Genomic DNA, 26013 nt, shown 5'->3' on the forward strand with positions numbered 1-26013 from the left:
TTATTATGTATATTTGTTGAAGATATAGTGCTGATAAAATAATAGTATTTCCACATATATACGTATTGGTTTTAGATTTTGTGCTCCTTGGTTTTAACTTTTGTATTGTTTGGATTTAATTTTTGTGTTGTTGTTCCTGTCACATAGTTTAGAAGATAACTTTCATTATATTCAGTTGGAATGTAAATAAGTTTACAGATGACAAAAGACAAAAAGAATATAGAGTAAGATTCACACTGAGGTATACCAATTCTAAGTATAACAAAACAACGGCGTTGTACAGTGGCATCGTCCAGAAATCTTTGATTTCTATTCTTGTTCGGTGTTGCGAAAATTCATCTCTCTCTTTTTGTTGTTGTTTGTTCCTTCACGAGCCATGCCTGGTTCCTAAGGGACGGTTTCCCGGTTTCATTGGCGTATAGGTTCCACACCTGTACGGGACGCGTGTCCGCCATAGCTCTCTCCCATTATATATATATATATACATATATATATATATATATATATATATATATATATATATATATATATATATATATATATATATATATATATATATATATATATATATATATATATATATATATATTATATATATATATAAGCAAAACATTCAAAAACTGAGATTTGAACACAGATGTCACTACTGTTCATATCATCTTTGGATAAATTTTAAAATTGATGATATCACCAGCAGTGACATAGGTGGGTCGCAGGCGTAATAGCATAAAATTGCTATGAATTATAAATTTGCACGAAGCGGAATGATGCTTAACAAGCAACTACCTGCTAGAAATAAGACCTAAAGTCTTAAATTAATCCACCGTACCACACCAAGATAAGAGAGAAAAACAGTACCTACCTATCTATCTATCTGAAGTTTGCTTCACGACCCCGTAGTTCCGGGTTTAGTCCTACTGCGTGGCACGTTGAGCAAGTATCTTCCACTGTAGGCTCTGACGTTTGTGAGTGGATTCGGTAGACAGAAACTGAAAGGAACTCATCGCATATATGCATATACGTGTGTGTTTGTGTTTGTGTGTGTATGTGTGTATGGTGTGTATGTGTGTATGGTGTGTATGTATGTATGTCTTTACGTCTGTGTCTTAGTTTAGTGTCTGGGTTTTTTCACTGTCACCGCTTAACAACTGGCAGTTCGGCAAAAGAGAACCGAGAGAGTAAGTAGAAGGGTTTAGATATCTAAGTCCTGGAGACGATTTGTTTGACTCAAACCCCTCAAGGTAGTAACCCAGAATGGCCGCAATCAAATCACTGGAACAATTAAATAACAAAGGATAATATATATATATATAAAATCTACAGATGGAGAAGGACAAACTACCACCATGTTCTTAATGATGAAATTAACCTCTCTGTCGATATATTTACCCTCTATGTAATGTTGGCAAATGAAATAAGTATAAAAATGTGCATTGTCCGTTTAATTAAAAAATTCTATATGTGGCTGAAGATTGCTCGACATTTTAAAACTGATGTAATACTTACAGTGTTTAATAAAATGAAGTAGCACGAAACGATTGTACTACACTACCTTGGATATCCTTGTTGTTTATTTTGATTATATATATATATATATATATATATATATATATATATATATATACACTACATATGTGGGAAATTCTGCCTGTGAGTGTGTTTGTTTGCGGAGTTGTTTGCTAACTCCTATTTCGTTTTATCGATTTTGATGAAACTTGACATGAGAGTGGAACTCATGTCTGGAAACCTCATAGCATACCCAGATTGTTGGAAATATCCATATTAGTATCCCTGAAAGGGATCCTTATATATAACTAATGCATTTTATTTTAACAGCCAAGGGAAATAACCATTCATTTTCCTATATTATTTGGTTTAAATCAAATTGAGTATATTTATTTCTTAGTATTTGTACTGTTACAGTTGTTTTCTCAATCTATCCTCTACAACCCTTACACAAATAAATAATATTTTCCTAAGCAATTGATCCAGCTTTTTCGGTTAATGACTTATTCACGAATATACTATAAATGACGATTCCTTTCATGTCACTTCAGCCAATTGACAAGCGCTGCATGAGGAACTGTTCTGCTTTTAGCCAAATGCACCGTCAACACAAAAGCCACACCCTGTGTACATGTAGGAACACCTTCTTAAAATCTACCTGTACACCTTGAAAATGGCCAGCGTATATATCTCACAGGAGACAATGCTTGAATCCATGAGAAACCACTTTGACAGCTTTCTTCAAATTATGCCAATGTGATCTATTTTCCCGAACACTGTTGTATGTAGAGGTACCCGTGTACTATACCGGCGCATACAATAGAGCAAGGTACACGCATTGAGGGCTAGGAAGAAGAAGCAGTCTTCAGAGGAGGGAGAGTATACACTGTGCACCCTAATCAGCAGGAGTGCTTCTATCTGCATCTACTGCTACACACTGTCAGAAGTCCTACATCATTCACAGTCTTTCGAAGACACAATGGGATGTCTGCATGACCTATAGAGAAGCCTGCACCAAATATGGACTACTGGAGGACGATGCTCACTGGGACCAGATATTGGAGGTGTCAACAGTCATCAAAATTCTAAGTCAACTGCGGCAGCTATTTTCTATCATGTTGATGACATCTGGCTTGCGTGAACCTCACAGGCTCTGGGTGATCCGCAGAACCATCATGGCAGAGAACATCTAGAAAGGACTCAATTGCAAACCTCAGCGGAAATTGCCACATTTCAATAACACCATTTACAGTGAGGCATTACTTGACCTGGATACCCTAGGGAAAGCTATAGGCAATTCTACATTTGGTTATTACATAACTGACTTCACAATTTGGGTATTCATAACTTATTGCGAATTCCTAAGACAAGATCCTGTGTGAGACAGTTCGGTATTCTCTGTAAATGCACAAAAACCGTTGTAAGGGTTACATACACTATGTATCATTGTTATTGGATTAGCGAAATATGAAAACGGAACCAGGGGATAAGCCCCGCTTTACCTGGAATTACCGGGTACGTCAGCGAGTATATATATATATATATATATATATTATATATATATATATATGTATACATGTACATATGCATATGTGTGTTTGTGTGTATTTATATCAATAGTTCCATATTATAAGCTACTCTGCAATAATTTTTTTCTATTTTCGTTATTTACGTGACTCTAAAATAAACCTTTGCTTACATAATAAGCCCTGTTTTTTTCTGAGACTCACAGTTATTGTATAAATTCAACTGCAATTCATTCAAATTAACTTTAGATTATTGCAATATACTATGGAAAACTTTTATCTTTTACCTGATTAATAGTATCAATTCTTATGTCGGTTTATATCATTAACAAAAGCGATTTTATTTTTTTGACAAGAGATAGTGAAATACATGAAACCTTACGACATGATGTTGAAGTAAACTGTACTAAATTTTCACTAAAGATTATAAACAAGTATCTTAATCAAATATTTAAAGCTGGATTCAAAGCATTATGCAAAGCAGCAGATATTATTTTCGCCATGCGATACCTGCAAGAGAAATACCTTGAACAACTTCAACCGTTGTCATGACATTTATTGATCGTTCTAAGACGTTTGACTCAGTTTCAAGAGAAATCCTGGCATACATCTTACTTATCTACGGATACCTAGAGAAATACATTCTGATTCTTCGTCTTCTCCATGACAACATGCGAAGCATATGCTAATCAACGAAAATGACATTCAAACATTTCCAGTAAATTCACGAGTGAAAAAATGATACGTCATAGTTCCCGCAATTTCTACCGCCTTCATTGCCTCCATCACTGAAATTATCAGTGGTGATCTTCTATCAGGAACTGAAATTATTTATCGAACCGGTGGCAAGTTTATCAGTTTTGCCCGAATGAGGTCCATAAACAAAAAGCTCCTTCATCGAGATTCAATATGCTGACGACAACAGCATTGTAGCACTATCCGAAGAAAATGTGTAACAAATTCTCAATGACTTCGAACAAGACTAGAAAAACCTAGGACTCACCATCAATTGGAAGAAAGACATGTCATCTTCCAACCATCACTACTCGAGGCAAACAGAGCGCAACCAACCACTGGAATCGAGAACGCAGTCCTAGAGAGCGTGAATTATTTTCCATATCTAGGAAGTCGTCTCTCCTCATGCTGACATCGATGCCGAAATCCAGCATCATTCTCAAGAGTTTCATTGCTGCCTTGGCCGTCTCCGAACGACATTTTTCCAGGATTGGGACATTCGAACTGACAGAAAAACAAACAATGGTATACAAAGCAGTGGTCATCTTCACGCTCATGTAAGCATCCGATATATAGACTACGTACTGGATACCTTTAAAAACTGTCGAAAGGTACCACCAACTCTGCCCTCTAAGTATTCTCAACATCTGTTGCGAAGATAGAAGGACAAACATCAGCGTGTTGGAAGAAGCCAACATGACCCTCATTGAATCTATCATCATCCAGAAATAGCAGAGAGATAGAGTGGTCTCGTTGTCCATACGAAAAACAACCGCCTTCCCAAGCAGCTCCTCTACTCAGAGCTAAAAAAGGAAAACGAAGCGGAGGGCAAATGAAAAGATTCAAAGATGTCCTGAATGCCAATTTCAAGAAATGTGATATTGACACTGAGAAATGGGATAGAAATACTCGGTATTGAGAATGCCTGAATTTCATCATCAAAGAAGGAGTAACTTTTTAGACTAGTAAGATTGCCGAGTAAGAAGAAAAGAAGAGGCGCATAAAAGATAGACCAAAAAGGGACCATCCATCCAGAGCCTCCTTTCCCACTTGTGGAAGGAGCTTCGAAGCAGCAACTGGACTCACCAGTCACTTCAGGATTCATAAATAATGTTAAAAATAATAGAAATCATCATCTACGACCTTGGAGGATAGCCACGACGACGATAAACAGATATAGAGGAACACCAAGCAGTGTCACATGTTTGAAGTTTTTACCATATCCGTCCCTGATAGAGCTCTGCTAAGACTATTGCTATTTCATATGTAATTGCTATCATCGCTATTGTAGTTGTTGTTATTGTAAATATTGATTAATATGTCGTATTTTTATTTTCGGCATAATATTGAATGAAGGGTTAACACGTTATGGGCTATGGGGAAAAATTGAGCGTATAGTTAGTATGAATATGACAGTCATTTAAAGCAGCACAAGAAATACAGTAAAAATAACGACGATAGTAACAGCCGGAGCAACAGTAGCAACAACAACAACACATGTTTATTGTTTCAAATTTTGGCACAAGGCCAGCAATCTCAGGACAAGGGGTAAGTCGATTACATCGACTCAGTGCTCAACTGGTACTTATTTTTCGATCCCGAATGGATAAAGGCACAATCGAGCTCAGCAGAATTTGAACTTAGAACGTAAAGATGGACGAAATTCCGCTAAGCATTTTACCCGTCATGCTAATTTTCTGCCAGCTTGCCGCTTAAGTAAAAATGCCAACAAATATGTTCTGCTGCCAGTAATTACACATGTGACAAGCGGCCTCATAACAAGTGTAGTATATGACGATAACGCATTTAGGGCTATTCATCCAGCTCCGGAAATTCCATCCTCCAACTCGTCATCGGTTCTAGTATTTCATGAGATATTATCAGCTTTTCGCAGAACTTCGCATTCCTAATTGAGGGTCTTGTTAGGCCACGAAAGTAAGTAGAAAATCCATCCCAAACAGTTCAGTGAAGTAGTACTAAAATGCAGCACCTACTTAGATATATGGACTACGTACTGGGGATCTTTAAAAGCTGTCGAAAGGTACCACCAACTCTGCTGTCTAAGTATACTCAACATCTGTTGCGAAGAAAGAAGAACAAACATCAGCGTGTTGGAATACTCCAACATGACCTTCATTGAATCTATCATCATCCAGAAACAGCAAGAGAGAGAGAGAGAGAGAGAGAGAGAGGAGAGAGAGAGAGAGAGAGAGAGAGAGAGAGATTGCTCACGATGAAAAAAAAAACACCTTCCTAAGCAGCTTCTCTACTCAGAACTAAAAAAAGGAAAACGAAGAGCGGAGGGCAAATGAAAAGCTGATCCACCCCGCCAAAAAAAAACGCAAAAGATTTGTGAATTTGTTGCCGCGTTGCACCGATGCTATCAGGACCCATCGAATAGCTTTCGTTCCACTAAATTTTACAGCAAGAGCCCGAGCTCAGACAATATATTTTTCATGTATAGCGTTGAAGAATCACAGAAGGGCTGTTCTTGCCGTTTCTTCAAGGCTGCTAACTAGTACATCCTCTACACGAGAATTCGTTATCAGAATTATCTGTTTTTGGAGGGGGGTTTTCAAGCAAGTGATTTATTAAGGAAGGCAAAAGCAACTGAACACAAACACGTCGGAATATTCCTAACCCAACGTACCTAAAAGCACTAAGAATCGCAAATGAGTTGCATCAAAACACAGAACAAGGTATTGTATAGCGGACAAATTTGAAGGCTGCTCCTTCCAAATAAATCTTATTGATCAGTAAGGATTTTACCACACATTACATTCTTTGGAAATTATATATGTATATATCTATGTTTCTGTTCTCGCCAAATCGAGTTTGAATTATTTAAAATAATCACACAGGATTTGAAGTATACGTGTATACAGCTGGGATACTGAAAACGTCTTCACTACTCCGTTTAGCGTCGGTAGACACACTTAAGTTAGCCCCTTGTGTTTTACCTAACTTTTTTCCAGTCAGTAGCTATTTTGTTAATTTCGAATTGAAAATACTTTCCACTCGAGAATTAGGATTTTTTTTTATCCTTAAATGATGAAAAGAAACAAAATAAATATGAACTTCCCATTTTATGGAGAAGTTCTGCATAAATATATATATATATATATATATATTTCTACATAATTTCCTCGAGTGAAATTCCAAAATACTACGTGCTAAAAGAGGACACGCCTCGCTATAGCATGATCAAATAATAATAATTATAATTACAGTTCCGTTTACGATAGGCATAAGGTCTGATTGGAGGACGGTGCTCAACTGATAATTATTTCATCGAGCCGAAAGGATGAAAAGTAAAGTTGATCTCGGACGTAAAACCGGAAAAAAATGCCGCAAAATATTTGGTCCGGTGCAGTAACGATTCTAGTATAGTAGTAATGCCTTGCACAATTTCGTACGTTATTACGTTCTGAGTTCAAATGCCGCCGAGGCCGAATTTGCCTTTCATCATTACGAAATCGATAAAAAAAGTACCAGTCAAGAACAGGTGTTGATTTAATCGACTATCTCCCTTACTCCAATTTGAGACCTTGTGCCTATACTAGAAAGGATTTTATTATTATTATTATTATTATTATTATTATTATTATTAGTAGTAGTAGTAGTAGTAGTAGTAGTAGTAGTCGCAGTAGCAGCAGTGGCAGCAGTAGCAGCAGCAGCAGCAGCGGCAGCAGAAGTAGTAGTAGTAGTAGTAGTAGTAGTAGAATTATTATTATTATTAGTAGTAGTAGTTGTAGTAGTAGTAGTAGTAGTAGTAGTAGTAGTAGTATGATGTTGTTGCTCGTTTATGTTGCTTTCTGGTGTAATATATACATAGGAGCAACATTTTACAAAGAGAATCGCGTTTTAATGTGTGTTACATGAAAACAGACGCAAAATTGTTCTAATATATGCAAATGCAATAGAATTAAAATTTCTTTGTGAGGGAGAAGGTAGTGATTGTCAGATTCTGTACTTGAGAGGGAGGACATCATTGGAGTTTTGAGTAGGGTTGTGACTGGTGATGCTCTGGAAATACAAATTCTTGGAAAAAGTTGCTGTCTCTCTCTCTTGCTCTCTCCACAAGTGTTTTTTTTTAATTCTCTCCCTGTTTATTTTCTCTTATTCCTTTCTGTTGAAGAGCGTAGGCTCGAAACGTAAAAGATATATGTATATATTTCTGTCTCTGTCTGTCTGTCTCTTCCCAGATGTCATCAAGAGAGCCATAGATGAAATGGTTTCTCGAAGTTGTAGCTTATCAATGTCGCGTGCTTTATGTCACATCCGAAATTAAATCGAATCTACTAGTTTGAGTTATATACAGATTGTGTAGAAATTATCTGATGGTCTGCAATTGCGCCTCATAAATAGAATTCGAATTGTACATTAGAAATAATTTTATAATAAAATGAAAGCATTAACAATACAAAAAACAGAGAAAAATATCTATTGCTTTCGTTGCCACGTCTGGGCAAATTTCTTTTTACCTAGCACTGTGGAAAGTTTTTTTCTTATATCTATACATCAATAAAAGGTCCCTCCCCTCTGGACGAAAGGCCGCAGCTTCTGACGTTTAAACAATATACTACGTTATGAAAAGCGCGACCACATCTGCTGGCCATTGAAAATGCACTTAAGATGCCATGGCCTTAGAATATGTCAGTGCATTATAAATCATACACAGCCATCCACGCACCAGATGTTACATAACTCTTAACGCCATTGTCCCAGATCTTAATATATTATATTCTGCTCTACTATTCCACTGATGGAACGTTGTGAAACGGTTAAAATGCTTCGCTCATGATTCTGAGCTCATAGACTCGATTCCTAGCCCTTGGACAAGACACATTGTTTCAAGTTACTATATTCTGCTCAGCTGGAAATCACTCACAGTCGACCTCTGGTACAGCTTTGTCTCTGTCTCACATGTTCTCCCTCTCTACCCTCCAGCAATCAAATCCTCAATATTCCGTCAGGGCAAGCGAGACGGAACCCATAGTATACGTCCTCGCGACTATATAAGCATCTATAACAATAAGTGAAAGCGCGATAGATACTAAGGCTACCACGTGATATTAGCTTGCTTCTGACTAATCATTTACCATTATCGTTAAGAAAGTCAGCTCAAAACAAAAGATAATCACTGCGTTACAACTATTTATAAAATATTCTTTTTGTTTTGTCCGAGGCATTTTCTTTTACCTTTCTATAAATTATTGATATAATTTGGTTTTCCTTATGCCACATTTGAAGATATTTCTTTCTTTTGTATAACCCAACGTGCGTTTCGTTAAGAATAAGTGTCGAGTGCCAAAATTATAACAAAGCTACTGAAGCCTTCTTTTGGCAATCTTTTCTTGTGAGATGATATTTACTATGTCCAAACCGTGAAATTAGAAAATTGCTTTTTAAATACAGATTATTTTATTTCAAACATTCAATTAATATACGTACACAAACACAAACACATACACACACATACACCACACAGATATATATATATATACATACATAAATATATATATATATATATATATATAGATATATATATATATATCATGCATATATCGGCAGTCAGGTGTATGTATATATCAATATATCAGTATGTGTGTGTCTATGCATGCATGTATGTATGTATGTATAAATATACATACATACACACATTCATAATATAGCTATATCCACATATGTCTATAGAATTATATATACATACAAATACATATATACATATATGCATACATAGCCACATACATACATACGTACATACGTATACACACACACACATACACACACACACACATATATATATATATATATATATATATGTATATATGTATATATGTGTGTGTGTATACATATATATATGTATGTATATGTATTATATATATGTATATATATGCATGTATGTATATATATATATATATATATATATATATATTATATATATATATATATATATATACATATGTATGTATATATATATATATATATATACATATATATACATTTGTTTTCTGTCTTTTTCTTGTATTTATTTTCTGATTAGGTTTTGTTAATTTAATTTTTTTTCACTAAGAATACCTCCAATTAAATGACGATCCAGGTACAAAAGCAGTCAGCCAGTACATTTAATGACATTGGTAACTATACTACACGGAAAATTTTAAGAGCAGAAGAATAGCAAAAAAGAATAAAACGAAGCTAGGTGTGGTGGGGGCATTCTTTTGTCAAGAAATACATGTGTAATCTTCATTTTCACATTCATATAAATATATAAATACGCATAAGAATTCACATATTCACAGAGTAGAGTAACGTGATTTCACCAGATCTCCCGGGCTCCTGATATTAGTTATAGATAAACATCACCAACACTCTATAGCAAAACAACAGTAATACTACAAAAGCGAACCACGTTAAAGCTACCTGCAACTTCAAAGATAACAACACTAAAACATATTCCAAGTATGCCGTCCTATACTCTCCACTATTTCAACCATCGTGGCCGCGCTGAGATCTGCCGTATGCTGTTTGCAGCTGCTGGTGTTCAGTATAATGACCGCAGAATTGAAGGTTCAGTATGGAAGGATATGCGAAGCAGTAAGTGCATAAATTATATATTCTTTTATTCTTCTACATCTTTCATTCATTCCACTACTGTCATGATTATGCACCGTCTTGATTCAGTCGATCAATTCATTGAGTATTCATTGTTTTGAAGTTTCAAACATATTCTCTCGGCATTTTGCTGCCGGGATGCTAGTTTACGGGGACGTAAACAAACCAACATAGTTTCACAAGTGATGGGAATGCACACACTCTCATCGTATATATTCTCGTAAAACGCATTGGTCTGCCTGGGACTTGACTTACCCAAGGTGCCACGCAGTGTGACTGAATTTGAAGCAAAGTGATTAAAATGCGAACTTGTTATGCAAATGCAATGTCGATAAGTATATATACACACATGCATTGTTTGTATACACATATATGTTCACACACACATACAAACACACACATAAATATACATGTGGCGTGTGCTTTTGTGTACATATGTATATTGCCGAGTTGTATATTCCCGGTTGTGAAATATAAAGGGTCAGGATGTTAAGGATGATTTTTCGTCGACTGTTCCGCTAGGAATTATTGATGACAAGAAACGAATAGTATCTTTTATTTTAGAGTTAAATATGTAGTCCTGGTTCGCTCGATAAAAATGTACCCCAATGAATAAGAGGCAAAATTTATATTTTCCCTCAAAGAATGAAGTACTGCCTTTTTATGGAATGATGTCATCTGTGGTTGACGACTCAGCTGTGCATATGTACATGCTTCCAGTTCTCCAGTTAGAAAAGGAAGACAAACAAGTTTCAAAATGAATTTTATCTCATGAGGGCAGCAAATAATTGTTTTGCTGTTTGAGGTCAGGGAAGTAGCGAACCGGGTGTATGTTTTAGAATGGTATTGCCCCTGCCCATACAAAGCAAGCAGCGTCTACTACCACTCAGATGTATCTCAGACTGTTCCAAGCAGTTTTCAGTTGTTTTTGTAACGGTGTTTCTTCCGCCTTTTATCTATCTATCTATCCATCTATCTATCTATTATCTATCTATCTATCTATCTATCTATCTATCTATCTATCTATCTATCTATCTATCTATATATATATATATATATATATATATATATATATATATATATATATATATATATTATATATATATATATATATATATATATGGCTAATGGCATAAATTTGCAGCTCCTTTTGATTCCAAAAGGAGAATTATGAATATTTAGTCTGGCCTGAATTAAGCTCTCCTGGGCACCAACATATTCCTATGTGTGTCACTCCCTTGCTTTTATCGGGTTACACCAACTGCTGTGCGCCATATGTGTACTTACTGTTAAATCTACATGAAGCAGTTTTTCTAGTTTTTAATACAAGGAACATGGGGCACTTATGTTATGTCTTTTAAATAATTTCCTGTACATATGATACTGTGTAAAATGCCTGTCCACTTATCAAAGGAAGGCTCTTCTGACGTAGGATTTTCACGTTAATTGTGAAAGATGAAAAACCCAAAGGAGTTTCAGGCGGCGATTTTTACTGTGGCTGTTGAGACAACGCATAGAGGTGATGCACTCCTTAAACGCACAGACTGCTAACACCTACTGTAATTGGATTGCGCTGCGTCAAATCCCTTTTTTTCGGGGATACATTTAAAATGCTCCAACTATATTCATGGTGAGTAAGTGTGAGTGTGTGCGTGTGAGTAGCAAAAGCGTGTGTATGTGTGCGTGATATGCAGGCGTTGGTATATGGTTTTGTACCTGTAATTTGTATCCTTGATTGTGGATAGATGTGAAAATTCTTCGAAGTGCATGGAAAACAGAAGTGTAATTACTGTCACTGGACACACAAACACTATACACTGCAAATCTTCCGGTAAGAGTGCATTGGGAAATAGGGAGTTTTACACGACAAAACCAGCATCTGATGAGGTGCTTTAAAATATACATACATAAATTCATACATGCATAAATATATATCCATAATATGAGGGATTATTTTTCCAAACTTACAGGTAAAAATTCAATTTAGAAATACTAAATCAAATTTCACAAAATATAATGTATATACATAAATTAGAAAAAAAACCCCACCGTATATCAATTCAATAATAAACAATTAAATTATGCATTTAATATTTCTATGAGATGTAATTTTTCTAAGTGGTATAATTTAATTTTCATTATTGAATTGATAAAAGGTGTTTTTTTCTAATTTATATATATATAAATATATATATATAAATATAAATATATATATAAATATAAGAACATAGATATTGTGTCGTACAGCTAGCTAGAAATGATGCTTTCCTGGTCTACACAACAGTAGCAATCGTCCCTTTATGGACCTACTCATTACTGGCACTAGACACATAAACACTAAACATTGCGAATCTTCCTGCATATCATGCACACATACACACGCTTATGCCACACACTCACACTTAGTCACTATGAAAAGGCAAACAGCCTTTACTTTAAACAACTGTCAATGAATATAATAATAATATTTCGATTTTATATATACATATATATATATATATATATATATATATATAAATATATACATTTACATGTGTGTGTGTTTGTGTGCATTTGTGCGTGTGTTTGCAAGTATATATATATATATATATATATATATTATATATGTATGTATGTATGTATGCATGTATGAATAAACTTAGTGTACCTACAAACATGTCAAATTTGCCTGTTTTTTTGTTGCTTAAACATTGTGCATCGGCTTAATCAGTTTTCGACCCTTTCATCAGAAGTAATAGCTTCCTTACGAACCACATAGTTCCGGGTTCAGACCCACTGCGTGGCACCTTGGGCAATTTTCTTCTACTATAGCCTCGGGCCGACCAAAGCCTTGCGAATGAAAAGAAGTCCGTCGTATATATGTATATGTATATGTGTGTGTGTGTATGTTTGTGTGTCTGTGTTTGTCCCCCAACATCGTATGACCTCCAATGCTGGTGTGTTTAGGACCCCGTAACGTAACGGTTCGGCAAAAGAGACCGATAGAACAAGTACTAGGCTTACAAAGAATAAGTCCTGAGGTCGATTTGCACTACTAAGGGTGGTGCTCCAGCATGGTCACACTCAAATAACTGAAACAAGTAAAAGAGTAAAAGAGTAAAAAAGATCTCTTGACCGATCTATGAGCTGAAATTTGGAACTCTTCGCTTAAAACTATCTGGAAATCATCGACGTTTTAACTACTTCGACGATGAACATCTTTTATCAACGTTGTTGCTTTTACTTTTCACTAATAAATCTTTAATGTTTTGTTTATTCAATCCAGAGATGCCTTGCTGTATGATGCCAATACTTGAAGTCGACAGTAGATACCAAATCCCGCAGAGTATGTCTATTTCTCGTTACCTTGCTCGAGAATTTGGTAAGTACATATGATCAGTAATATCTGTAACCTATAAGATTTGCCACATACTACCTATATACATACCATGAACAATATCTTAAGTCTAAATCCTTACTTTTAGTCTGACTTTCAGTTCAGTTCTACTTTAGAACTACAGTTTTATGTTGCTCACCACAAGAACCCCAATCTTCGAGAAATTTGGTGAGACTTGTATTTGTACTAGTTGAAATCAATGCTTGTTTCTTCAGTGTCTGTCATGAGAATTTTTGATAAGAATATCCGTCAGAGGTCTCTGTCCGTCTGGCGTTTTTGTTGATGCTATTGTTATTCTTTAACCACAACTCGATACTGACAGAACAGACCACTGTTCAGAAGACACTTACCTGAAGCCATATTGTCTTTTTCTTGGAAGTTGTACTGTGTACACCACATAATTTAACGCATCTTTAATTTAAGACAAGAAGGTCAATGGACAGTCTGATGCTATTTCTGGCAACTGACAAGGTGTTTGATCACTATCGTGTGTCTTAAGTGTTTGATCTTGTAATAAGTGTTTGATCTTGTAATTGTCCCTTGAAACATCATAGAATATATATACAGAGCTATCTTAGACCCTCGCTATTCAACTCTGATGTGACCCAGGGTTCAGTTTTGTCTACCGACCCCCTCCAAATAAATTATTTATTTTCCATCGCTTCCAACGACCATCACCACTCTTACAGAGATGAAAACATCGTTCATTGTCCCTTAAATTTACAAGTCATAACTGTAATTACATCATGAATAGAGTGTCCGAAAATATTCTCCTTCAACAAAACAAATACTGCAAACCCTATTATATATATATATATATATATATATATAAATTGTTATGTGCCCGCCTTCCTTAAATATAGAGTGCACGTAAATTGAACTCGAGCTTACAATTACAAATGCTAGGCCACACATCAACAGAGTATCTTCCTTGACAAATACATATATTCATTATATCACAGATTGCATTAAAATGTCTGGTATTCCTGTTCAGGTTCGTAAAATAATAGAAAATCAACTAACCCTGTATAAATCTCAGGTGAACCCCAGAATGGGGTACTAAACAAATATCATAGATCACATGATGAGAAATGCTATTCGCCTCAATGCTATGAAGTGATTCACCAATAAATTCCAACCTTTGGCCTAAATACTTCCTGTCTTCTCTCTCTCTGCCTATTCTTCTGTAATTCAGTAAACCTCTTTTTTCGGAGTTGGCTGATCACCTGATACTTTCATATACCTATTCTCGATTCACACTTTCTTCTTCACATTCGCAGACACCCCACTACTAGGATCCGTACTATTCATTCCACACAATCCATTTTTCCAAGATTGTCAGCCCTTTGGAATTTTTCTTTGCTAGTGGCCTTCTTGAAGCTGTTGGCAGATAACTGTTCAGGTGGAACATTAAGGCTGTCCATCGCAGCTGCTTCCTATAGAAGATTATCATTTCTAGCGGATAGAATGACTACGAGAAGTATTAACTAAGTTTGAAAATCATATCCTACCATAATAGGAAAGAAAACAGACTTTGAATAACACAGTCCCAGATATATTGCATGAAATAAAGACAGAATGATTGCAGCTGGTTTACGTTTGAGCATAGATCTGATCATTCAAATCTCACTTGTCATTACACAACAACTAAGGAATCCAGATATAATAATAAGGTATTAAGATCCTCTCCTTTATCAGTTGTTTTCTTGAGATCTGGGATTGCTCTCAACATGTGTTAAATATCTTTCAAATATCTCAAACGACATTTCTCCCAGTAGAATTACACTTTGTGTAAAATGATATAACTGGATGAGTTTGATCGTAGATGGTGCGAAACTATAACTACATTGCTCGCAACTGTAGTTTACATATTAGTAAGCGCCAATTATTCACGTTTCTTCATTCCTTATTCGTTCCTTATCATTCGCTAATAACGTTAAAGGTTATTCTGTAGGTCTGACCTATAAAGTGGAGTGGTTAATTAAAATCATATCTAAGCAATACATTTGCACCAAGGACGCTACGTTTCTGTCACCTGTATCTGTATAATTCTCTGTTGTAATAATATCAATTAAGTAGAATAATAAGGAAGAAATTCTAATGATAATGATTATTGCAAATGTCTGCACAATGCGATTGTACTTACTTTATCGAATGCTTGATAGCAAAATAAAACGCAGATGGATTTAAATTCGTATCATAAAAATGTAGTGAAATGCATTAGTATATTTTTTCACATTTTATTCTATTTTCATCTTTTAGTCAGTAAGTGTGGGACTCCGAAACTAATGGGGAGAAAGTGCAAATTATCCCGGAGGCAAATAACTGGCTTGAATGCATACAACGGCGGTGGCAATTATAGTGTTATGTGGTTTTGTTAAACTAGGCGTCATGTTAAGTCTACTACCCAAAAACGTCATGGTAGCATTTCAAATCAGAAGGCAAAATCTGGAATAAATCCTGCACCGCATTTGGTCTGAAGTTCTTACACATCTAGCAGCACCTTGCCTTGGATTGGTACTTCGTTTATCATCCTCGAAATGAGATAGGCAATGTCTATCTTGGTATAATTTGAACTCGAAGCACAGCGAGTAGGAGCAGCTATCGCAAAACATTTTATCCGAGACTAACGAATCTGCCACTTCGCTAGGTAACCTACAGCAATTTACAACACGAAAATGATACCATCGATTATCAAACGCTTAAAGCCATATCAATAAATATTTATTTATCATTCTACATAAACAATAGAAACACACTAGTTTCTTATTTCAGAGGTCATATTTATTCAGTTAAAACTTTTGTCAAGGATGTCGTCCCACTCATTAAACAAAACTCAAAATAAGATTTTATAATAATCTGCCTGTTAAAAGCAACAAGCTAGCAGAATCATTATTACGCAAGACAAAATCTTAACAGTGTCTCGTCTGGCTTTACGTCCTCAGTTCAAATTCCACCAAGGTTAAACTTGCTCTTAATCCCTTTCAGGGTCGATAAAATAACTACCACTTGAGTACTGAGTTCTGTGTAATCTACTAGCCCTCCCCAGCCCATCAAAATTCAGGCCTTTTGCATATATTAGAAAAGATGTTCGTAACAAGCCTTTAACTTAACTCAAAATATCATTTTTCTTTTGAATTCCTCTGACGCAAACTGTTCATGAATGCCATTAGGTTTTAAATCCCTTGCGTATTTACTATCAGCGCTAAATTGCTTAAAAATACAATATCTTTTAATTCACCACCGCATATTACCGTTATAGCAACCCGAATATCTTCAAAATTCATCAATGTCATCAATGTATTTTGTCTATTTGTGATTTTTGGTAATTCATTAAGATAACTAATATTTGTTGTTTACCTCGCTTCTAGTTTAAAACATATTATACAGCCATTTATGATACCATCACAGACCCTTATTATGAATTTACTTTAAACACCACATCGAAATATATCACTTATATATACACCTCAACTACTTACAAAAGTTAAGTCTAACGTATTAGTTTCTTTTTGAAATCAATGCTGATGATTATTCTGATAAAAGATGTATTTCATGCCGAATTCTTTGAAATCTATCATAATGGTATACTATTTAGACATAAGCCCGGTTTCTAGTAATAACAATGAAATATTCGCAAATAGTTTGCAGAATTAGTTGTTTCTAAAGAGACAGTTGCACAGTTGATAATTAGAATATTATACTACTAAATGCTTTTCGCATATGAAGTATACAAAAATAACTTTAGCAGACAGCTAACATAATTTTCACCTAGAAGATTATGCAGATATTTTGCAAATGGTTTTGCTTTGAAATTTTATAGCAGTGGCGCATTCCTTTTTTGTAAAATACCTCGTTAAGTTTGCGACATGAGTATATATTTTGGTGAGCGCTAAGAGATATATTTCAAAAGTAATCTAATATTTTTGCCAAACAGATGCACTAAATATGCAAAACATTTTCGATGTTACAAAATCTTTAAGCAGAATATAATGACTCCTTTTTATTAAATGCCTAGTTAAGTATACTATATGAGTGTATATTCTGGTGTGTGATGATAAATATATTTGCAAACTGATCTAATATTTTTACCAGATAGTTACACAAAATATGCGAAACGTTTTCTATGTTTTAAAATCGCTAAACATAATTTACAGACCATTCCGTCATTGAGAACACAAATTCGATTCAAAGACACCATCAATAAACCTGATCAATTATCCCCAGATTTACTTCATATTCAAATAAAAAGTATGGCATCGTTTAAAAATTACCAAATCGGAATAAAGCACAGAATTTTATAATACGATTTCATCTCTACTTCTCATTTTTATTCAATCCGTTCTACATTCTCCGAAAATCATCAATATTCATTAAAAAAAAAATTAATAAATAGCTGATTTGCATAATAGAAGTAACTCGTGGTCTTTTGAAAAACTATGCCGAATCATGATTTGCATTTGATAATTGGAAATCCGATCTTTAAAGTTCAACACATAATCCTCCACCCAGTCAAATACCACTCTATGGATTACGATTGAAAGTAACAATTTCAATTCAAATATTCTTCACATGTTTTTACCAAATCATTGTACAATAAAGATGACTGCAAGTGACTCATCATCTCTGCATGACTGAGTGAAATATTCAATAATGATTTGTTAATTAAAGCTAACCTTTATATACAGACAAAAGTGACGTAAACCTCCAGTCAATTATAATGAAATCCATGCTAGAAATATCAACTGTCCATTAAACGATGTTAATTATGTTCTATTCTCATTTCTTTTGGCCTATTCAATCTCTTTTTTCAAATGCATTTATAATGCAAGAAACGTACCCGATGTCCATTTACAATATGTTGACTGTAATAACAGTATTCTTCCTTCCACCTTTTATTCATCATCCAATAAGTGATTTCACAGTTCAAATCTTAGATAGGCGATTGAATTGGCCTCCAAATAAGATAAATTTGCAAAAAGAGCTCCGTTATTATTGTTGCTGCTGTTGTTATTATTATGATTGTTAAGGCGGCGAGCTGGCAAAATCGTTAGCACGCAGGGTGAAGTGCATAGAGGTATATCGCCTGTCGCTAAGTTCTGAGTCGACTTTGCCTTTCATACTTTCGGTGATGATAAGTTAATTACCAGTGAAACTCTGGGGTTGATGTAATCGATTAATCCCCTCCCTCAGAATTTCAGGCTATGTTAGTATAGTAGAAATAATTCTTTTAACTATACGCGGCGAAAGAAAGGCGGCGAGATGGCAGAAACGTTAGCACGCCGGGAGAAATGCGTAGCCGTATTTCGTCTGCCGTTACGTTCTGAGTTCAAATTCCGCCGAGGTTGACTTTGCCTTTCATCCTTCGGGATCGATAAATTGGGTACCAGTTACGCACTGGGGTCGATGTGATCGACTTAATCAATTTGTCTATCCTTGTTTGTCCTCTCTGTGTTTAGCCCCTGTGGGTAGTAAAGAAATAGGTATTTCGTCTGCCGCTACGTTCTGAGTTCAAATTCCGCCGAGGTTGACTTTGCCTTTCATTCTTTCGGGATTGATTAAATAAGTACCAGTTACACACTGGGGTCGATATAATCGACTTACTCCGTCCGTCTGTCCGTGTTTGTCCTCTCTGTGTTTAGCCCCCTGTAGATAATAAAGAAATAGGTATCTCGTCTGTCTTTACGTTATGAATTCAAACTCCGCCGAGGTTGACATTGCCTTTCATCCTTTCGGGGTCAATAAATGAAGTATCAGTTACGCACTGGAGTCGATATAATCGACTTCATCTCTTTGTCTGTCCTTGTTTGTCCCTTCTATATTTAGAAATAAGAAAGAATTATTATTATTATTATTATTATTATTATCCCGAAAGATGGCAAACTGCGGCTAGCACGGTCGCCCGTTGCTCCGCCGCCCTAACGTGCCCGAAATCGAAAGATATTATTATTATTATTATTATTATTATTATTATTATTATTATTATTATTATTAAGGCAGCGAGCTGGCAGAAACGGTAGCAAGTCGGGCGTAATGCCTAGCGCTATTTCTTCCGTTTTTAATGTTCTGAGTTCAAACTATGAGGCAGTTTCAGCTCATGGAGATGAGGAAAACTATTCTCAGGTTGAAAATCCAAATGATTGCACCAATGTTATTGCGGCAACAACAACAACGCCAAAAACAAACATAAAAAGCAACAATAACAGTAAGAAGAACAGCGACATTAGCAGCAACAATACCAGCAATGACATTATCAGTAACATCAACATCAACAACAGCAATAACAACAACGATGGTTACCATAGCAATTTCTAAAAACACAACCATCAACAACACTCGAATAACTGCACCAGCGACAACCAGAAGAAATGCCTCCGAATTCGATTTTGCATTTCTTTCTTCGGAGTCGATCAAATATGTAGCGGTTGTACACTGAGTTCAATGTAATTGATTAGAACCCACTACCAAAATTTCAGGCGGTTACCTACAGCAGAAATGATTATTATTGAGGTGGGGAACTATCAGAATTATTACAACACCGGACAAAATGCTTAGTGGCATATATTCCGGCTTAACGTTCCGATTTGCCTTTCACCCATTTGAAGTCGATATAAAAAGTAACAGCTGAGCATTGGAGTCAATGTTATCGACTTACAACTTCATCCGAAATTGGTGTCCTTGTTCCAATATTTGAAATGTTTAATATTATGTATTATCATTGTAGGTTTCCATGGAAAGAATAACATGGAAATGGCCAGAATCGACTATATCTCAGACTGTTTCTACGATATCATGGATGACTACATGAGAATGTACCAAGACAATAATGGAAGAATGATGGTAAGCCAGAACACGTTTTACTTTTATTCGTTATTCAGTCCTTCACGAGTCCACCTCACTTGACGTTTATTCATGTTGACTTTTCCTTTGTTTGATAAATAGACAACTTTGCTCGGCAGGAAGATTATCAAAAGTCATTTATTTCTAACATATTTAGTGAAGACGCGTGGCTTAGTGGTTAGGGGCATTCGTCTTATGATCGTAAGATCGTGAGATCAATTCCCAACAGCGCGTTGTGTCCTTGAGCAAGACACTTTATTTCACGTTGCTCCAGTCCACTCAGCTGGCAAAAATGAGTAGTACCTGTATTTCAAAGGGCCAGCCTTGTCACGCAGTGTCACGCTGAATCTCCCCGAGAACTACGTTAAGGGTACACGTGTTTGTGGAGTGCTCAGCCACTTACACGTTAATTTCACGAGCAGGCTGTTCCGTTGATCGTATCAGCTGGGACCCTCGTCGTTGCAACCGATGGAGTGCTCCTACTTACTACTCCTACAAACATATATTTGCACGCAATAAAATATTATGTGCACACACTCACAGATGCTTGTGTGTTTGTGTGTGTGTGTGTGTGCGCGTGCGTGTGAATGTATATATGTGGAAGCCCATGGTTTTGTGGTTAGGATGTTGCACTCACGATTGCAAGATCATGGTTTCAATTCCCAGACCGGGCTTTGCGTTGTGTTCTTGAGTAAAAGCACATCATTTCAGACTGTCCTACGATCATTTCGCCATCTAACATGTGGCAAATAGTGCACCTGTATCGGTAACATCGATTTAATGCAGTGAGCTTATGTGAACACAGATATTTGTTCGTTCGGCAAGAAATTGCCGTAACCTTTTAAGTCGTCTAATGACGTGACATTACGTGATATGTCGCAATAGATTGATACATATATGCATAGATGTGTGTGCACGCGCGCGTATGTTACTTTTGGATTCGAAAACTGAGTTGCCGATTTTGAAGCATGAGATAACAAAAGATTCAGTAATCTTTCGGCTACCAAACAAAGTATGATCATTGCACAACACCTTTTACAACACTACGCCATATGCCCACGGGCATATGTCTATATGAATGTATGCATATACGTATGTACGTGCATAAATAATATGCATTCACGCACATACACACACACACAGCACACACAGATATACTCATACATATATATGTGTCAATATAAGTATATATGTACAGATAAGTGTGTGTATACACGCACACGCGTATATTCAAGTATAATTCTCATTCATTCCCATTTTCCTTTAAAACCTTTTACTTAGACCTTTACAATTATGAATCCATTTACATTCACCGATTACTCAGTTTCTTGAGAAATAATTTTTTTATTGTATAGCTGAGTGTGAGGATGTGAATTAGACTGAAGGATTGGCGAGAAGTAGAGAGTAACGTCATTAAGAATTATAGAAGCGGTTTGAGAAATATTGTTTTAAACTAGAAATAACCACGCCTCCGATAACCCTCATTGGCTTTTTGGATCATGCGTCTAAGTTCGTCCAAATTTTGTCAATAATCCAAACTTTAATTAAAAAAATACGAAATGATTATTTTCAATTTATGACACGAAATCCGTTTCATTTAGTTGAATTTAGACCCTGACCATTAACAGGATCCATAAGGGCTTTATTTTTAACAACAGGGCTTTCTTCGTGATTTCATAACTATGAAAATTCCCTCTTTTTTTTGGGATTACGACTTAGAATTTTAACCATAATTCAAAAATGACGTGATCGACTGGTCGTGAAATCGTAATGGAAAGTTTCTTTTACTATTATGGTTGGTAAGCGGTAGGAAGTGAAACACCACAAACTATTTGTTTATAAAAGACCTGTCAAGATAAAATACAAAGCCTGTAACGGTTCTTTCCCCTTAAGGAGACGATTCACCTTCAGTGTCATCGTATAGTAGTCACTCTCTCTCTCTGACCTTACTCATACTCCGTAGCAACGGAGTTAGATATCCATGTGTAAGAAAACGCTGGCCGAATACTGAATGCTACATTAAACTGAAGATGAAATATCATGACGAGAAAAAGTGTATAGGACCCTTATACTAAGTCATACACATTACACAAGCAATAAGGAAATACGACCAGAGACCCCGTATTCCTACCCCAAAATAACGAACGGGGCTTGTACGTTGTTTGGATAGAAAACGTAAAATGGGTATAAAAAAACAACCACAGACAAGACATATCCGACACTCAAAAATGGAAACATAGCTGAAAGAAAGACGCCTAATAACAGCAACAATAACGTTTCCGACAAAATATGTTGGAGAAATTACTATTCTTATTCATATTGAGTACAATTTGTCTTATGTATTTCGGAATCGAATTACGAATATACCAGCCATTAGGTGAGATCGATATAAATCCAAACTGCGCTTCTGTCAAAAGATTAAGTTAGGAATCGCTACAATTATTAAACGTATCTTATTATTGTTGTTTGCTGTATATATGTGTCTGTGTGTGTATTGATATATATATATATATATATATATATATATATATTCATACAGATACACGCACACACGCACACATATACATATGTACGTACACACATTCACACACTTATAGTTATAGGATATATATTAGGCCATGCTATAAATAATGCAGCTTTTTAAATTATATGAACTAAAAGTCGGAGGGGGACAGGATAAACTACATGCATCAACTTGCATAAAAGCAGGTAGTAATTTTTATCCTTATTCTTATCAGTAGTGCAAGTTTGCAAGAAATTTTAACAGTTATTTTTTCAAATCTATAATGGAAATGATAAAGGAGCGTATTCGGGATATTTAAGGTAACAACGGAACGGAAAGTGCGAGGAATATCAATGCAGTATATGGAGACTGGACAATAAACGTAAGCCAGTGTTAGCAGTGATTTCAGATGTTCCGAACCGGAAACTACATCCTAAAGAAGTGTCTCGTTCTAGAAGAACTTTAGAGCTCAACGAGGACATCCTGCAAACCCTGGTGGAACAAAAGTGTTCAGGAACTAGCAGAGAAGCTTGGATTAGGTCATTCAACCATTCATCGACACCTGCGTGCCATCGGAAAATCCAGTGAATTGGGTCAATGGGTTTCTCACAGACTTTCCGAGTCTAATCGCTCACAGAGAATGAATGTGTGCTCTTCTTTGCTGTCACTTCTCACAAATGAACGTTGTTTTAGACCGAGTAGAGACTGGTGACGAGAAATGAGTTCTCTATAAAAATGTCAAGCCCCGAGTCTGTGGGTAAGTAAGGGAGAAACACCGGCGCCCCAGGCTAATGGTCACGTAAGACATTGTTATCCATTTGGTGAAATATTAAAGGTTTAGTGCACTCTGAACTTTTGAACGCAAACCAAACTATAACAAAGGAGATCTACAACGAGCACCTTGAGCGACTTAAGTCAGCGCTAGGAGAAAAACGACCATCTTTGTTTTCAAGAGGAAAGGTGTTCTTCCATCAGGATAATACACGGTCACATACAGCGAGAATGACATTCCAAATGCTGGAGCAGTTTGAATGGGAAACGATGCCCCACCAACTATTTTGGACGTTAATTACCCCATCTGATTATCATTTATTCTGCAGTCTTCAAAACCATTTGGACGGGAAAAAATATGAATTCTGTAGACGAGGAAAGTACAGTATTGGAGTAGTATTTTTCGTGCCGGACAAGTGAATTTTAGAAGAGGGGCCTTGCAAGACTAACCAGATAGATGGTAGAAAATGAAGGAGGGTATATCTTAGATTTAAAAGAAATTTGTTTATATAAATTTAAAAAACAAAAAAAAACAGAAGTATAAAAAACCGCATTATGCATAAGATGACCCAATACAGCTATCTATCTATCTATCTATCTATCTATCTATCTATCTATCCATCTATCTATCGATCGATCGATCTATCTATCTATCTAGATGTGTGAGTGGGTGCGTGTGCCTGCGCGTGTGTCCGTGCGAGCGTGTGTATAATTGTGTGCGAATGTATGTATTGTTTTTGTATATGCGCAAATGGCTCTGATGTATGAAAAATAGCTATTCGACTACATTCTCATGACACGCACCCAAATTAACATTTTATAAATCCGCAGTAATGGGTTTATATTTTTATACGCCTTCAATGTGATTAATCTTGTTTCCTTTTATCATTCAGTTTCAGCGTTCAAACAACATGAACATGTCAGTAAGTAAATCCTTTAAAATGTTTCCTCTCGTCACTATGCTTCATATTATCAAAAAGAAAAAATAAATTCGGGAACAATATTTCATAGAAACTCAGTGAGTTGTCACAAAGAAAAGATAAAGTACAAATTTTATACACATATACAGACATATACTTTTAAGCATGTATATATATATATATATATATATGCATGCTTGTATGTAAGTGAAGTCTGTAATAGTGTAAGGGTCTATATTTTTAATATTTTGTTACTTTTCATTACTCAATATCTTTTCCTTGCGAATACTGTCTTGTTAAATATTTATCAAATCCAGGAAGTACGGACTTGAATGTACTTGCGAAGGCACATAAATTTGGCAATAAAGCTGCATCGTATTAATGTATGACACACATGCACACGCACACACACACACACACACAGGCACACACACAGACAGACACACAAACATATTTACATATAGATTTTTAATGTCATAAATAAATAAATGTGCATATATACGTATATATATATATACTTACATATATATATATATATATATATATATATATACCTTTATAAATATATATATGTATGTATATATATATATATATATATGTATGTATATATATATATATATATATACATATACATATACATATATATATGTATATATATGTATGTATTTATATATATATATGCACACACAGACATACACACACACACAACAGCCATACACATATGAATATATTTGCATAAATTCCTCCGAAAAGTTGTAGTCACCATATACAAATACCTCCATATGGATACAGGCATATTGCTGCATGTAAGTGTATATGTATATTCTGTTCATTTCACGCTGATACAGATATATTTCATCCACCTTTTCTTTTTTTTGTTGACATTGAAGTGAAGGCTGCTGAAGTTACATACTGCTTTTATATATGCATACATACTCACACACACACATAGACAATAAGAAAACCAATTCATAGAAGCATATATACATATATATGTATGTATATATATATATATATATATATATATATATATATATGTAAATGAATGAATGTATATATATATATACAAGCACTGGTATATATGAATTCATAGATGCATTTATAGTCGTATGATGTTACAAACTTTGGAGTGTGTAAATATATTTAAATATTCTGTTTATTTAATATTTTTATGTTTATACAATGACGCTTTTTGTGTTAACATGGGAGTGAAGGCAG

The 26013-nt window shown here is 35.4% G+C and overlaps 1 protein-coding gene across 1 annotated transcript in view; it reads left to right on the forward strand.

Annotated features, from left to right (window-relative positions):
• Window positions 1–10234: 10234 nt before the first annotated feature.
• The window catches only part of LOC115211949 (S-crystallin 3-like), a 26296-nt gene continuing 10517 nt past the window's right edge, over window positions 10235–26013 (forward strand). The window contains exons 1-4 of the mRNA XM_029780712.2: window positions 10235–10367; window positions 13651–13746; window positions 20486–20601; window positions 24769–24798. Coding sequence (XP_029636572.1) covers window positions 10235–10367; window positions 13651–13746; window positions 20486–20601; window positions 24769–24798 — 375 coding nt within the window. The remainder of the gene's footprint in view (window positions 10368–13650; window positions 13747–20485; window positions 20602–24768; window positions 24799–26013) is intronic.

The sequence above is a fragment of the Octopus sinensis genome, linkage group LG5 (genome assembly GCF_006345805.1).
Source record: "Octopus sinensis linkage group LG5, ASM634580v1, whole genome shotgun sequence".
Classification (NCBI taxonomy): Eukaryota; Metazoa; Mollusca; class Cephalopoda; order Octopoda; family Octopodidae; genus Octopus; species Octopus sinensis.